The sequence below is a fragment of the Sinohyriopsis cumingii genome, chromosome 5, assembly GCF_028554795.1.
Source record: "Sinohyriopsis cumingii isolate HCF-2022 chromosome 5, ASM2855479v2, whole genome shotgun sequence".
Taxonomy (NCBI): domain Eukaryota; kingdom Metazoa; phylum Mollusca; class Bivalvia; order Unionida; family Unionidae; genus Sinohyriopsis; species Sinohyriopsis cumingii.
The window spans coordinates 120877168-120895242 of NC_142965.1; the positions used below are offsets into that span (position 1 = coordinate 120877168).

General features: G+C 36.0%; 1 protein-coding gene across 2 annotated transcripts in view; it reads left to right on the forward strand.

Moving 5' to 3' along the window:
• The window catches only part of LOC149800079 (uncharacterized), a 57999-nt gene that overhangs the window by 16794 nt on the left and 23130 nt on the right, over positions 1–18075 (forward strand). For both annotated transcript variants that reach the window (XM_089959651.1, XM_089959650.1), the window contains 2 exons: positions 3009–3162; positions 9033–9308. In XM_089959651.1, the coding sequence (XP_089815777.1) occupies positions 3009–3162; positions 9033–9308 (430 nt within the window). The remainder of the gene's footprint in view (positions 1–3008; positions 3163–9032; positions 9309–18075) is intronic.

The window sequence follows — 18075 nt, forward strand, 5'->3', positions numbered from 1 at the left end:
TATTCCTCTAGTAGCCTTTTTTTTTCTCCCCACAGATAGCTCGACATCCGTTTCTTTTCTAACATGGAAGACATGAAAACCAGTCTAGTATCACAAGAGGCCAACATGGTGGCGGCAAAACGTAGCCACTTTCCAGATGGCCTAGCAAACTTAAACATTGTTAAATTGTGTCAAGGCACCCCACCGTAAGTGCGCAGGTCAAAGGAATGCCGTCAAAAGCGTGCAGTATAAACTATAAGCCTGTAATCTTGTTAAAACTTTGATTGATAAATGTCTCATTTTGAATGAAATAAACGAATAGTTTGAATCATTATTTCCAATAAGCAGACAATAATGTGTGTACACTCTTAATATTGAGTCGAAGAGCAATGACAACGTGTGCTGCACGCTTTTGTTGGTGCACTTTTTACTTGCGTGCTAATGACGGGATACCATCAAGTCATACATGCATGAAATCGATATGAAAATTATTTTCACTTAATTGCAGGTATTAAAAACATTATGTCTTTAATCTGATGACAAGACAAATTAAAACTATGGCATTGATGAAATTTGACCTGGCACTTGTGATTTGCATTGTTTGTTGCATGAATACACAAATCTCACAACCCACATGATATCATATATCCAGTAGTCATGTGATATCAGTAATAACCCATTTCAAATGTTGTCGAAAAAATATAAAATATTACTGGTTGTAATAAAAATGCAAAAACGAAAGAACCCAAAATTCTCTAGATTTATTCCGAGAACAACTATCGGGGTTTTGTTGTATCACATGACTACCGCATTGAAATGTGCTCTCTGCTTGATGAATCTGACTGGCCAGATTGATGTGACAGTGGCATGTTTCTTGTCGCTGTTATCAAAATAAATATTTTGAGACTTATGTTCTTTCTGCATTTTGCAAAAGGTATCTGACTTTCATTTAATGTAATTGAATTTTTGTTGTTGATATCATATGACTATTGAGATTTGTGAAGTCATGTGACTAGTAATGCAAAAGGCGAGTACCAGGTCAGTTTTCATCTATGTTTTAGTTTCTTGTCTGTCAGCGGATTACAGACATAATGATTATGATACTTTCCATTTCTGAGAAAACAAATCAATTTCCTATCGATTTCATGCAGGTATTAGTCAAAGAAATGGGAAATTGTCATCCCTTGTATATTTAAAAAAAACCCATGAACCCTGGTTTCATTACAGGTTTTGGGACTCGTTTATAGAATTACAAGTTGATTTAACAGAAATCTCAGTCCTTGTTTATACAGCATTTATAATTTTTGAAGGTTTTTTTGTCAAAATTTAAATCAGCCCCTTTGTATAAAAAAATTTAAATGATGGATCAAATCATCTTAAGGAGGTTAGGTTGTTTGAAAAATCTTGTTTCCGATTTTATTAGCACAGATAAATTCAGGGATAAACTTTCTTTGTTAAAAGGTAAGATTCTAATACTTACCATTTATTTTCTTTGTTACTGTAATAGGAAATGTTTACTTTATATAACATGCATATACTTTGCTTTAGAATTCTTTAGAATTAAAGGTTTGAAAGGAAACAAAACTAATTTATATTTGTTATGTTGTTTCCACGTAGCAACATAATGTAGGTCAGGAAAGCAAAGTTAGAATTTTTATTCTGTACATTGAAATGACTTTACATGCCAATTTATAGGAATATAGTCAAACTTGTTTTGTGTGATACATTTTGTGGTTTTGAACTGATCATCTTTTCTGACTTATATGTTTTGGAGAGTCTTGAAATAGAAACATCATTTGATTTATGTTTTATAATCTGAAATGTTCTATAATTCCATTCAGAAATGGTCATATATGAACCTTGAAAACATTAATTTCATCCTGGAAAAACCTCAAAAACACCTCAAACCCACCCTCCAAATAACCAGGGAGCAGTTTGAACATTTTAAGAGAACCAGATAATTTTGACTCTTAATAATATCCTTTGAACAAATATGTTATATTTAAATATGTTATAGATGAGATCCATTAAAATTAATTCAGTTTTAACTATCTGTTGTACTTTCCTTGAAATGGACAATGACCTGTCCCTGGGATATCCAAGTCCTATTTTGCCACACTTTCTATTACAAAAAATGTTGAGTTCACTGTCTGTTTTTAGGCAAAAATGATTGAAGTTGAATTTATTTTTGCTGGGAAGATATCTTTATTTTTGAACCTATTAAAATACCTGGTATGAGACTGGTATGTAATGGGACACCATGTGGGAAACTCTTTAATTAACCAGACTAAAATATAGACATTGCAGCAGTCTCTGGCCTAATGAATGAGTTTGGGTTGGTATGAGTCATTTGATTAGGTGTTGAACAAAGTACTGTGGATTATTTTTTCATGAAGCACCAGTTTTTTTATATATTGAAGTTGCTACAATCCATGAAAGTAAAGAACCAATGAGTAATTATTGTTCTCTGGAGGCAATATCTTCACAAATGTGAATATTAATGAAAATATGATTTTTTTAAAAAAGCATTAACAGTGATACCCACGACAAAAGTGAATTCATGTTACATAGGTTTTCTGGGTTCAATATGGGTGTTTGTTATTGCAAGGAATTCATAATAGGAAGGTTTGATGTTGCCAGAAATCACTGTATATTGTAACTGTTGCCATGAATAACTCATTTGTTTTTGTCCAAATTTGAAATATGTCTAAATAAGCCCGTATGATTGTGTAAATGTTATTGAGTTGGAAAAGATTAGTTTGTGTAAAAGAAGTTTGGAAAGGCCTATGAGGACATGATTAGTATGGTTAATAGATGTATATTTGCTTATAAGTCGAGTCCAACTGGGTCTGTGCAGTTGGTTAGGAGTAATCAGTAGAACAAGCAGCATAGACCTTGGTTGGCAGGCACATTATGCTAGGACAGATCAGGATCTTTGTTGTTTGTAGTTTGATTTGACTTATAAGCGAGTGTAGACAGTATAAATTATGTACCATCACATCTCTTCACTGCTGGTTGGTATTGTATAGGTTGTATCAAGCCATGGAGAAGGATTTTGCTGTATGGTCCCCCGGGGACAGGCAAGTCAAGACTAGCACAGGCTGTGTCTGGAGAAATCAATTCCAGCTTCTACAGTGTCTCCAGCTCTGATCTAATTTCCAGCTGGGTTGGAGAAAGTGAGAAGTAAGTATTAAACAGTAAAATAATATAATTAGGGTTCTTCATCATTTTTGCTAAACTAGATTTGGGCTTTACAGCTTCAACAATGAATTTAGGACCACTTAAAGTCTATACAGTCTTAACATCCCTGCAGAATTCATGGAACTTGGCATCGTGTATTTGACTGAGATAGAGGTTTATTGGCCTGAAGCAGATTTGTGCTACTGCAACTATTTGGCCGATCATTTACAAGTTATCTAGTTTTGGTATCAGATCAGTTTATGACATACATGAAATACATTGGTATTTTATAATGACAGCAGTGCTGTCAATTACAAGATTCACAGTAAGTCCAGGAAAACAAAAAGTTAATTATCATTACAATATTTATAAAGATTTATGTTATGCAAACGTTGTTTTGAGATGGTAATCTCATTTCTCTGGGTTTTATCATTTTGCAAAGTCTATTTTTGTGGTTTTAATAGATCTTAAAGTACACTTATGTGATTCACTTTCTTTTCCAGTAGTTACAAATCCATCCCTTTGTCACTGAATATTTACATAGAGTCACACAACACAACTGGATACCCTTTAGTTTATCACCAACAAATTCACTGAGCAAAAGAAAAATTTGGTAGACATTTGCCTTAAGAAAACAAAACTTGCCCATCAACAACTGACAGCAGATTTACATGGGTATCACCATTTTTAATATGTAATCTGTCATTTTGGCAGAGTGGCATTGTAATTGACCATCTAAAATCCACCAGCTTAGGCAGATGGTCATAGGAATGTGCCATCTTTTAATCAGCAAATTTTGGCAAATTGGCTTTGGTGCAGAAGCCTAATTTACTTTGGGGTTCCTGATTTCACAACCTTTCATCTGGCATTTGGGCACCAATATTCAGGATGATTTTTTTGGTTTAGGATCAAACAACATAGACAGTCATTCCATATAAACAATTAAGGTTCCTACCAAACACATGATATTGCCTACAAGCAGCACCATGATCTGTGTTAATTAATTTGGATTCATGGTTTATCAGTTTTCTTAGATTTTGTGTTTACTCCAAACCACAAATATTAAGAACCAACAAAAGATAATCTCCCTTAAATAGAAACAGGCATTCCATATACATCCATAAAATTAAGTATCCATGAAATTATGTATCCATGAAATTAAGTATCCATGAAGACGCAGTTAAGTACAACACACAAATTAAACACAAAACTACATTGTTGACAGCTTTAAAAATTTACACACAGCAGTGTATTATAAGTAAGGTCATACAGGATCATTTACTGGATACTATAGTGGTGTATATAACCTACAAAAAGTAGGGAGCCCCGAGTTATTAGGGCTAGGTCTAAAGCGCTCTCCATTACGGATCACAGCCATGTCACCTCTGTCTGCATGGGTTTGATTCTCAGATTCAGCCAATGTGGGTATGTGAGAAAACTTGCCAGTAGCTTCTTGTGGGTCAATGGTTCTTTCCGGGGTTTTCCGGGGTTCTTCCTCCACCATTAATACTGGCCACCATGTATAGCCTATCGTGTGCTGAAAAATGATGTTAAACCCTACAGCAACAACAACAACAACAACCTACAAAAAGTAGTTTTTTTATGACAGTAAAAAACAGTGTTTTAAGTGTTTTCTCCAGGCTGCAATGTTGCACATTTCAATGCAGTAAAATTTTAATGGTCATGCATAGACATCTGCAGCGTATTGTAAAAGGTCAAAAAGAAAAACTACTGTCCATATCACTTGCAAGCTTTGTGTGTGTGTAAACTATTAGGCAAGTCCTTTACGTTTATAGGCTTGATTTTAACACACTGACATTGCAGCAAAGTTTTTATTGACCAAGATTACCTTGGGGTTTTGGCAGTCCTCTGAGCAAGCAAATTGTGAGGAATTAAAGATTAACGGACCTTCTCAGGATGAATCCTTTGGTCACTGAAGGTGATAATGGCTGATGATCTAATATAAATAGTTTTTAGCTCTACTGCTTTTGGACCAGAAGAGCTTTTGGAATGGTCTATTGACTGTCCATTGTTTAGCTTCATCAGCTGTTTAGTTTGTTATTGCTACTACTACTACACTTTGAAACTTTATGCACACATCATGTGGTTTAGTTGGTCCTAAATAAAAATGATGATGCTCTGATGTCCACAGTGACCGTTTTAAAAATCTTGTTATCACTACTGCTCCTGAATGGATGGCCGTGTCAACGTGGGGCTTTCATTAAAAGACTTTTTCAGATGTCTAGTTGTCCGAAATAAAAATGGTGCTGATATGACATCCAATATGACCTCCATGGCAGCCATCATGAAAATCTTGTTGCCACTCCCCCTGAATGGATGGTCATATCAACATGAGATTTTCATGACACGACCGTGATCTGATGTCCAATATGGCTGCAATTGTAGCCATTTTGAAAAGCTTGTTATAGCTAGTCACCCTGAATGGATGGTCATATCAACATGAGATTTTCATTAAACGACTTCTGATGGTGATGATCTGATGTCCAATATGGCTGCCATTGAAGCCATTTTGAACATTGTTATTGCTACTCATCCTGAATGGATGGTCATATCAACATGAGTTTTTCATGAAACGACCATGATCTGATGTCCAATATGGCTGTCATTGTAGCCATTTTGAAAAGCTTGTTTTAGCTACTCATCCTGAATGGATGGTCATATCAACATGAGTTTTTCAATGAATGAGTTTTAATGTTGTGTGGCTGGTCCTAATCTGACAGCAGTGGCACAACAGCCATATTGAGAAAAGAAATTGTTGCCTTGAATGAGAAGTCATATCTTGAAATATTGTCCTATCCAAATGGAGGTTTATATCAACATAGCATTGTCATTAATATACATCTTATGATAATTTCTAAATGAAAATAGTGCCAGTTGTACATCCAATATGTCTGGCACAGTGACTGTGCTAAACATATTGCAACTTAACTCCCCCTGAATGGATGATCATTCAGACAATGATGTTTCAACAAGTTTTAAATGAAAACTGGTGCCACTCATACCTGCAACAGGGCTGCCATGATGACTGTCTTAAAGGTTTTGTTGTCACTCCTTCCACTGAATGGATGGTCATTATGATAGGTGTTTCAATGAGTCCTAAATTAAAATGGTGCCCAGTTTATATCCAACATGGGTGCCATGATGACTGTCTTAAAATCTTGTCACTATTCCCCCTGAATGGATGATTATTATGACTGGGGTGTTTCAACAAGTCCTAAATGAAAATGGCGCCAGTCGTACATCCAGTATGGCTGCCATGATCTGTTGTAAAATTCTTGTCACTACTCCCCTGAATGGATGATCATTATGATATGGCTTTTTACTAAAAGACTTCTAATGATGTTTACTTTGTCCTCTATGTAAATGGTGCTAAGCTGACAACCAATATGTATACCACAGCAGGTAATTTGAAAATCTGGTTATCAGTGAAGAATATCACAGATGGTTTCAGCACTTTAGAGTTGAAAAGAATAAATGGTCTTATCTTGGATTCCTGGAAATTCTTTTCACCCAGTAGTACATCAGTCCTATTTTGATAGCTGCCATTTCCTAGTGGCAGTAGGAAATGGCAGATATATAAATGTTGAGTACTATGGAGACGTTTCCTCAGCATCTGATACCTATACTAGCATTATTTCACTGGCCAAGAAATAGAATGCATGTAAAAACACTGTTAATAAATCCAAAATAAAAAGGCTGAAAATTAATAAAATGAAAAACAAGATTTAATTTCTTTTCACATAAGTGCTGCAGCTCATGAGAAACAACCCATGATGGATTTATATGTAAGCACAAACTTATTTAAATTCTTATTTTTATACACTCTTATCTTGAATAAGAACATGAGACAAAAACACAATGATTTAGTATGGAAGAGAAATATTAGAACTGGGATTAGAAATTCACTTGCCAAACTTGAATAGGCGAGTGAAAAATTCCACTGGTTGAACTAACTTTCCAGTCACTCATTGGGGCAATTGTTGATTCATGGCAAACCAATATTTCTTATTTTTCTGTAATGAAAATGTTGTTCTGTTGAAATTATATTGCTGATTTTGTTATCGATTGTCCTTAATTTTTACAAAAAGTTTGTTTTTCATTTTGTTTTTACAAAGCTCATACAAGTGCTTTGCTTTCTTACTGTCGTCAGAACTAATTAATGCTTATCAGATAGAGAGCAGACTTGCTTCAGTTTGTAATTACAGTAGAACCTGTCTTGAAAGACCACCCCTTCTGCCAAAAAATAATGGTCTCTCAAGACAGATGGTCTCTCATAACAGGTTGTAACACTATATAATCAATAAATCTGTGCATGGAGATTCTAGCCTCTCAAAACAGATGGTCTCTCATAGCAGTGGTCTCTCAAGATAGGTTTTACTGTACTTACAACTGACATTAGAGGGATAACAGAATAAGTTCTGGAATACAGCTAACGCAAAAGAGTGCATGACATCAGAGAAGCCAGAATTTGGCTTAGTTATGTAGGAATGGAGGTAATGAAAGAAGAAATAGATTGTTGTGCAGCATTATTTTATGGGTACATTTATATACTGTCAGTTGTAAAATGTTTTTGGCAGTAATTTTATGTAGATTTGGATTTGGCAGTGAAACTGTTTTCATTGAAGCCAAGACGTACATAGGTTTTGACAAAATTGTTTTATTGCATGAGTTTGAATTTCCTTGTCTTTTCTAAAACATTGGAGATATATACTGTTCTATGATACATTTTTTTGTACACCCATCTTACCTTTGATATATTCCATTTCAATATAATGGTACCTCGGGAAGGCATAAAAAAAACCAACATATGTGAGTGAATTTGAATCATGCAAAGAGTTAATATAAAATTATACAGACTGTAAAAATTGCTATAATTGGTGAATATTTCATGTTGAAAGTTCCTTCTGTAGGTCCCAAATATGTTTTACTGGAATGGCTGTTTTGGCATTTCCATATTTATGTTAAAGTTTACCCTTGTTTGGATGTACCAATCTTTTCTTTAACACAGATAATGTCATATCCAGATTATTTTGTAATTCAAACTTGAACTGTGACCGTTCCATTTTAAAAGTTGTAGGATTTAACGCCATTTTTGAGCACATGATAGGCTATACATGGCGGCCAGTATTAATGGTGGAGGAAGAACGTGGGGAAAACCCCGGAAAGGCCACCGACCCACGAGAAACTACTGGCAAGCTTTCTCACATACCCATGTTGGCTGAATCCAAAACTTGAACCCATGCAGACAGAGGTGAGATGGCAGTGATCTGTAACGGAGAGTAGACCTCTCGGCCACTCAGGGCCCCTTTCTAAAAGGTAAGGTTACATGTAAACTGATGTCATTTTAGCAGATGATCTTTTAGTCTCCAGTCAAATGAATGCCCTCATAACTGCAACTTTTCTTGTATAAGTAGCTGAATATTGCGAAACAATGATTTGCAGTGGGCCAGAAAAATTGTCTTCCACATGTGAAAAAACACAACAACAAAAAACTGCAGCACATGGATTGGACTTTTCTATCCCTCCTGAACATTGGAAATAATTGCAATAGTCCTATTTGTTACACTACTTCATTATTTTGACAATAGATAACCAAAGAGCCTAAGATCACCTTATTGCTTTATTCACTGTAACACCAATTAAAAAAGAATTCCATTGGCTGGTGTGTGTGTGTGTGTGTGTGTTGATGGCTATATATTGGAATAGATGAGTGAAATGCCAATATTTTCTAGTTTTTTTTTTTTTTTGTAAAATAAGATATTCAGCAATATCTTTGATCAGCTTCCAGATCTTGAAGGTTTTTATGTGTTTTTAGAATGCAGTAACTAGCTTTTTATCTTCATGTTTTACAGACTTATCAAGGAGTTATTTCAACATGCAACGAGTCAGATGGGTAGATCTGTGATTTTTATTGATGAGATAGATAGCATTTGTCGTCAGCGGAGTGCAAGGGAAGAGGAGCACACTCGCAGGATGAAGACCGAGCTCCTTAAGCAGATGGAAGGGGCAGATAATTCTGATCAGGCAGACAAGATTTTCCTTCTATGTGCAACTAACTGTCCATGGGAGCTGGACACGGCCTTTCTAAGGCGATTCCAGAAGAGGATTTTCATTCCACTCCCAGACAAGTATTATTCTGAATCATTTATGTTGATTAATGTCTATTTTAATTTTTAGATGGAAAAAATAATAAATTTCTCAGGATTCAGGGCTGTCCATTTTTTTCTGGCTCCCCAAAAAGATTTTAATAAAATTGCACAAAGATAACCAGATTTTCTACTCCATTGTGGATAGGCAATTTTAAAAACAGTAGTCTGGCAAATCTGTAAACTTGTCTCTTCTAAACCGGTCCTGGGATTTTGTCCATCTGAAAGATTAACTTGTTTGTAACAACCTTGAGTTCTGAGTCAAAATGTTGAGATGACTTTTTCCATCCCAGGGATTCATTACACGTAAAAGTCTTGGATTCTAACTGAGTCACTTATCAACTGATGAGATGATTGTTGAAGTTAACAGATGCAAACAAAATTGCTATAGAGTTAATTTCTCAGCTATGTTTGTTTGTTTGCTTTTTCATTGCTTGACTTATGTATATGGTATTTCATCTGTGGGAAGCAGACTATTTAATGAACAAAAAGGATTAAATGTGCAGTCTAATCCTTGGTTAATCAAAAGTTACTGGATGCCTGTTTTGTTAGTTCCGGGGATGAATCGTATACACTTAGACAATAAACTCCAGAGTTGCCTTTGCCAGAACTGGTCTATTGAATGTTCAGACTCACCAGTACTTGTCTGTTTTATACCTTCCTTGTAATTAGCATAAACAACCAGACTTCTGATATTATATGCCATGTTTTCGAAAATGTTAATAATTTTAAAAAATTTAAGAAGTGTTCAAACACTAACAATTTATTTTAAGCTGAAAAAGAGGGAAAAAAATAAGACTGGGACATACATTGAGGAATATTTTACCGTTGATAAAAAAAATTGCAAGTGATTGGTCAGCAATTTGGTGGAGAAACAGCTTTGATTGCCCTAGTCATCATGAGCATTAAATGAAGTGTTGTTAATAAACAGCAATAAAAACAGCTGACATGCTCCACGACTCATGATCATGCAGTTCGTTAACTTTGAGTCATGACGTTGTTAAAGGCAATGACAAGGGAAAAACAACCTTTCATTGTGAGAAGGTTGGCAGAATTAGTGAGTTACTTTGATACTTGTGGTGGTGATCAATATTACATTGAGCAAATGAGACTGAAGGCTTTTGTTATCTTTGCTGCTGGAGAGCATACAAATAAGACAAACCGGAAGCACACATCATTTCCTATTCTCACTAAAGTGTATTGACTTGTGTGATATAAAAAAGTGTTTAAATATGTTTGCAAGTTATTACTTTCATTTTCACTTTTCCACTAAACTAAACTGGGTTTACATTTTTTGACTCATAAGTTTTATAAGTTCTTATTGTGTCACTTTTATTCAGTGGCATATTTCCCATTGATGATCTCACTTTAGACATAGTGGTTTGGTCATCATTTCTACAGTTGAGTACAAGTAATCGTATTCCAGAATTTTATTTCAGAACCAGTCTAAGTGATTGGCTGCATTATATATGTAGGGCAATGATTACCATATTTGGATTTTTAGAGTCAAGATCTCTTCAAGCATTTTTAATGGAAAATATTGATCTTCTTTAATCTAAGTAGTATAAATAGATGTACCCTATATACTCACATATAAGCCATATAATTTATGAAAAGTAAAGGCTTGGAAGAAGGGGGGGGGTCGACTTATCCATGGGTAAAGGTCTAAACTTGAAAGTTTTAAGATATTTTTTTTCACTACCTTAATGGTTATAAATCTTGGGACATGAAAACAAAATTTTCTGTATCCTAAGATGTATATACACGTGAAAATATACATTCTCAGTGTCCTAATACTTACTAAACTGTTATGAACCCAGTGATTGCTTTTGTTATTATTTTGCATGTGCATATTTTCTGATTTTCCCAACATGAAATTAAATAAAGGTAAATAATAGACTTCATAATTCACTGGCTGGTTCGAGTTTACCTGAGAGACCAGGCTGTACTATAATGTACAGTACTTACACAGTGCTAAACATGCAAAGTTTCAATTTCATCCTTGTTTATTCCCAAACATATTAGATGCAGATATTAGATGTAGATTTTGCTTTATTCATTTTTTCAACCAAATCGCATTCTTCCTGATAATAGTTGGTAATATCTGTTTCATTTACATTGATCCCTGCGCTCACAAGTTACTCTTTTTCAGTGATATAAACGACACTAAAAATTGAGGTAATCTTTATGAAAAAGTACAAATGTTCAATTGTGCAAGGCACAGCCAGCATAACTGTTATATGTTTATGAAAGAATGGTAATAGTCATGGCTAACATTCTGAATATAGATCAACTAAGATCATCATCAATCTATTTTACTTTTGTGTTTTGGCCAAACAAAATCATAATTTTCCACACAATGGAAAGCTGGATGTATAGGTTTCTCCTTTGTTTATAATTGGCAGATTTGTCTTTTGCTTTCTGACAGCAATACAGACCAGTTAATCAGTAAAACCTTGAGACTGGCTTGGGTTAAGAGGCAATGTTGGCCGGCAACTATACCACTACTTTGATGTGTAGTTGCCTTTCACTCTGTAATATTAGCATCATTACAATAGTTTTGTAAAACTGGATGTAAGGCCGCTTACATCAAAGCAAACTATAACTAAGTTTTTATGGTATTGGCATCATTTTCGAAGCATTATTTTTGAAATTTTATTGTTGTATCTTGGATTTGTCATTAAAGCTTAGTACAGTGGTGCCCATGATTTGAATCCAAGGGATGTACTTCATTCAGCAGAATGTACTTCATTCCTACAATGTACATGCGATTGCACTATTATGTAAATACGTTTACAGCCTAATTGCAAGCGTTGAATCTAACCCTATTGTTGTTCATTGTTATCATACTTGGATAATATTTTAATGAGTTATTTACAATTTCAAGGCAAAATATAAACATAATTACTGGTGCACTGATATGAAAAGTCTACAATGCATAAATAAACAATCAAGTCAAAAGGAAGAGGTAGTATTACAGCAACCTGCTCAGTTCTTGTCATCGTTGTATACAAATCTGAATTAGGCAAAAACAATAAGAAAACTGAAAATTTAATAAATTCTTGACTTTTCAAACAAATTTATACCATTTCTATGCAATAATCGTACATGCCAACCCTGAGAGAATTCTATGGGTAATTTTCGCTAATTTAGAACTTATCTTGTACATATTGTGATGTCATCTTGGACTCTTGGGTCAGCTTATATGCAGGTCATGCACTTTTTAGTGTTTATACCCATTCAGTTTGAGGGGTTGGCTTATGTGTGAATGAGTTTATACATGAGTATATATGATATATTATTTCAGTGACACTTTCTGTTTGCAAAGACCTACTTTGTGTCATGAAACAAAATTGATATTAGAATTGGGTAATATTCATAAACAAGAATTTTGTGAGACTTATCAGCAATGGCAGTACAAGTAATTGAACAGACTCTTGTACTAAAAAAAATGCAAAGCACACACAAGAAATGCAACCTGAATTCTTTATTTGTAGATAAACACTGAAATATTATCAGAAAAGTCTTCTTTATTGGCGAGCTAGGAGATAAAGCAGTCTGGTTTTCCATCATTGTACTATTCATTTGCAATTGGGACAATACAGGTATTAATTTTCCAGTCAAAATATTTAGGGAAAATTGCTTAGTTCATTTCCATATTACTGCAACATTCCATAAGATTTTCGGGCACAGTAACATTTTTTATTTATTTTGTACTTCTTTCTTAGCCTGTAATATTGCATATATACGAATCAAATACTTAATATTAGTATCTTTAAAACTGAGGTCTATTATATGGCAGAAAACAATATAAAAGATCAAACATTTATTTTTGTCTTCTTTCCCTGTAGTACATTAAGGATTTCAAACATGAAAATTAGATGTATATTTGTGATCACTTGTCTTTATATGCCTAGGCATAGCATATTATGGTAAGATGTCCATCAATTGATCTGTCTGTCTGTCTGTTGCCAATTTAATTTTTGTACAATAGCTCATGTCCATCATCTATAGTTATCAAACCATGTGGATGGTTTGCATTTACAGTGAGGAAGAATTTTATCAGTTTTGGGTTCTAAAGGTCAAAGTTGAAAGTCTGTCACTGAAAGAAGAAAAATGTTTTCTACACAATAACTTGAGTTATCCATCATCTACGTTTAACAAACATGGATGGCTTGCAATTGGGGTATATAAGAAACCTGATTTATTTTTGTGTCAAAAGGTCAGGGTTAGTGTGACTGAAAGAAGGAACATAGAGCAGCAGGGAAGTTCTACAGACCAGACGTTCCAGACCAAATAAAGCCTCCTACGAGAACTTTCTCCGTAGAAGCCTCAGATTTCAAAAATAAGCCTTCCCACGAAAAATAATTTGCGTAAATTCAACCCCGATTGCAATTTTTGTGTGCAAAATCAATGATTCTGGACAAGTAAAAAACGAAGATTTTAGGGGGGGGGGAAATTTATTCTGGTGTCGACAAAGTTTGCAAAGATTTGGCTGCTAATTTATGAATAAATTTGATCAAGACCGATTCGATATCTACTACGCGGATCATGAAGATTAATCGTGATAAAACCATGCGGCGTTGCCTGGGCGCGGCTGAAGAAAATTTTGAATTTGTTTATGTCCATATCGCCGTTACACCAAGTCTGATGAATATTTCTCAGCGTGTGAGTATCGACGCCATTGAAAACTGATAAGATATTACAATTGTCCCTAATTACCTTTGGAATTTGCGTATATCGCTGCGTCACGTAAATCACATCGGTGTTCTTGTGTCGGCCACGCGAGAATATCCTAGCCGGATTAGTTTGCTTATCCAGCATAACATCATCGAATACAACAAGATTATTAACATCGCCATCTAAATTTTCCACGGATGGGGTTTCATTGATGTCTGTGATGAATTCGATTGTGCCTTCGTCGGTATTGTCGCTAAATTCTTTTAGTACTTGATAACAACGCTGATCATCAACGGACGGTGCAACCAAATACAATTTGTCCCATTTTAACCATCGCATTATCAAATTGAGCAACAACTGCGTCTTTCCAGAACCGGACGGGCCAATAATTATCATCCTTATCGAATTCGGTAACACCGCGTTGTGTTTCGCTTGCTCGCGTCGCTTCGTGGCTGAAAAATCAATTACATTCATGTTACTAGAATACATGGATCTATATTGTGTTAAGTGTCGCACGCGCACAGCTACGATAAATCCAATCGAAATTGTCACACGCAATAACAGGAACGCAATTGCAGGAGAATGCGAAGTTTGTAAGACACGCAAGTTCAGATTTGTAAAAAAAAAAATAGAAGAACCGGAGGAGACATTACCGCCTCCATGAAAAATCTACCCGGGTTGCCTTGGGCGAAATATCCCGGAGAAAAGCATCTGCCAGGGTACAATTACTGCGGACCTGGTACGAGGCTCGATATAAGACTCAACGATAATAATCAACCAAATCCCGGCGAAGATCCAGTAAACGCCATCGATAACGCGTGTTACTATCACGATCTTGCGTATCTCAGCGGGGATTTACAACAAAGACATCTCGCTGATATTAGGCTAATTCATGCAATAGACGCGATTCCTGACAAAAGTTTCAAAGAGAAATTGGCAACCTGGTTGATAAAAGGCGCGATGAAAGGTAAATTAGTATTCGGCGCTGGTAAATAATAATGGAGCAAATATATTATTCTCCGCGAGGATTCTGGCGAGGAAAATCAGCAATAGCCAAACTCGCTAAAGCCGCTAAAGTAAAACAATCCACCGCTGAATCGTGGTTATCGAAACAGGCAGTCTGGCAAATATATCTTCCTCCGCCTAAGAAAATACCATATGCAAGTTTCACCGTCAGTGTCCCTAATGAAGTCCATCAGGCTGATTTAATGTTTCTTCCTTACGATACCGTCGACGGAGTCACATATAAATATGTCTTGACAGTCGTTGATATCGCCAGCAGGTATAAAGAAGCCGAGCCGTTATCGAATAAAACAGCAACGGAGATCGCTAAGGCGTTTAGCGAAATTTATTCACGATCTCCATTAACATGGCCGAAGCTTCTCCAGGTTGATCCAGGTCGAGAATTTCTTGGCGCGGTTACTTCACTGATGAAAAAGAATAATGTTAAAATCCGTCGCGGTATTGTAGGTGTTCATCACAATCAAGCTATCGTTGAGAGATTCAACAAAACTCTTGCAGAACGATTATTCGGATACCAATACGCGCGTGAATTTATTCAAGATAATCGATCTCATGATTGGGTATCGAGGTTGCCTCATGTGATTAACGCGCTAAATAATGAAGTAACACGAACAATAGCAATGAAACCCGCAATTGCAATTACAAAATCGAATATACCCCTAAAGCGAGATTCTACTATTCCACCTGTGCTAGGTAGCGTCACGGTCAGGTATTTATATAAAGAAGGCGAGGCTGAAGGAGGAAGAAAAAGAGCAACCGATCCAAATTGGAGCGTTACGACACACAAAATATCAGCCGTAACAAGATCATCGGGAAGACCAGCAATTTATTTCCTAGATTCGCTAGCGCCACAACGCGGATTTACCAAGGAGGAATTACAAATAATACCGAAAGATACTCAACTACCGCCAGCGTCATTAATGTGAAACCGAATTCTACCTAACTGAGATAATTTTCTTACTCTTGACACGGCTAAATAAACTAAATTTGACCAGGAAATTCTATCATCGACGATCCAGACTTGACCATCGACGGTTAATCCCTGCGATGAATGTATCGTTGTTGCGTATCCAAGTTTCCATGGTGATCTTTCTGCGTTTATCGCGTCATTGACAAGATTAATATCAACGAGAATAATATCGTTCAAGACCAGGATCTTTTCCTCTCCGCAGGGTAAAGTAACACTGATATTTTGTTTCCTGGTATCAGCTGGCCTGTAACACAACGGCACCTGCAGCGTTGGAAATTTCTCGCAATGAAGCTTGAATAACATTTCCTGAATAACATCGCGAACAATTTTCCTACTAGCAACAATCAAATTATCGGGACGCCATAAATTTAGAAAAATATCCATCGGAGTCTCGTCGATTATTCTTCTCATCACATCGCATTGAATTTTATTCGGTTGTAATCGAATTATTTTCTTAAATTCAGTCAGTAAAATATCATCGGATCTATAATCGGCGTCAATTTCCTCATAATAGTCAACGAAATTCCTGAGCCATTCGTGAGGAGATTCACCATCAATCGGATCAGGCTGGCCATGATCTCCGCACATTATCCCAGCGGTATTTTTCTCCTCCAGCCAGATCAGGAAAGATTTTAATACAACTAAATTTACTGTGCAAATTTCATCAAATATTATAATTTTGTTGATATATTTATTTCCCATACGAGCCGAATCCCATAATCCACCGCTGTATTTGAAATAACTATGATAAGTACCAGAATCAACGCCGCGTTGCCTTATTTCTCGCGCTAATCTGTGAGTTGGAGTCAACACGATCATATCAGATTTCGCAAATAAATTTATCGCTCGCGTTGTTTTACCGCTACCACCAGGACCATTCATGTAAACGAATTTGTTACGTGAAATCGGGTCAAATGCAGATGCAGCCATCGATATTTCCTCGCATTTATCTCGATGAAATTTATCGCAATCTTCGACATCGGCGTCTTCACAGTAATCTAGGATATCCTCGTTTTTTATCCTCCAAGTTCCCCAAGAACCATCGGAGATTAAATTATCCAGCCTATACTGATATTTCTTATCGATATAAAACGAGTCCGTTGCGACCCTTACCGCGATATCAGAAAATTTATTTATCATCGACAGTAAATTTATACTCACATAAGCGAGCATCGACGATCTCAAATGCGTATACTGCGCTGATTCTCCATCGAGATAGCTAATTACGGTACCCAACTTTACTCCGTCAATGATAATATTCTCTCTGTTGCAAAATATCCCTCGCGACACTGTATCGGCAATAATAAAGTCCATCTCGGCATCGTTGATAAACAACCTAGCGTGTCGATGTTTATGATCAACGGATCCTCCTTGAGTAAATTTGCCAATTATTTTTCTTCCGATATCTTTCGCGTTTTCACAATCCGTCGGTAGCCACACCTTAGTTTGTTTCCTGTATGATATAATCGCCTCGCTCACCGTCAACGATATTAACATTGACGAATCCAGCATATACCTCAACAAAACCGTAGGGACCCATCTGCGTTGAGATAAATGCCGACCAAACCAAATATAACAAATTTTATGTAAATTTTCAGCAAACTCGAATGAAGTAACATAAGCGAATCCGGTCATGACAAAATCAGGTAACGGTCCGTTAATTGCAACTCTCGTCATCTCGCTGGTGGGATGGCCAAATTTAGCAAAATAATCCGCACAATCGCCATATCCGAGGAAACTTCCAGGATAGCACGCGCTCATATCAACGGATATCATGTCTTCGAAATAATATTTGGTATTCCACAATCCGCCATGGCCGTATTCGATACAACTAAGTTGAATATCAGTGAGAAATTCGTTCCTTGTAGGTTTCCACGAGTTTCTTTCTCTGGCAGCGTGAGCAGCAACAGACGGAACAGTAAAGCAGTTCGTTAATAACTGATCAGGATTTGACGAATATTTCACCGCGATATTTCTCATCGATTCATGCAATTTTTCATCGCGGTAAATATCTCCTCGCGGCAATATAAACTGATCATACCTTTCTTCGCTCGAGAATAACCAAACCGATATCGG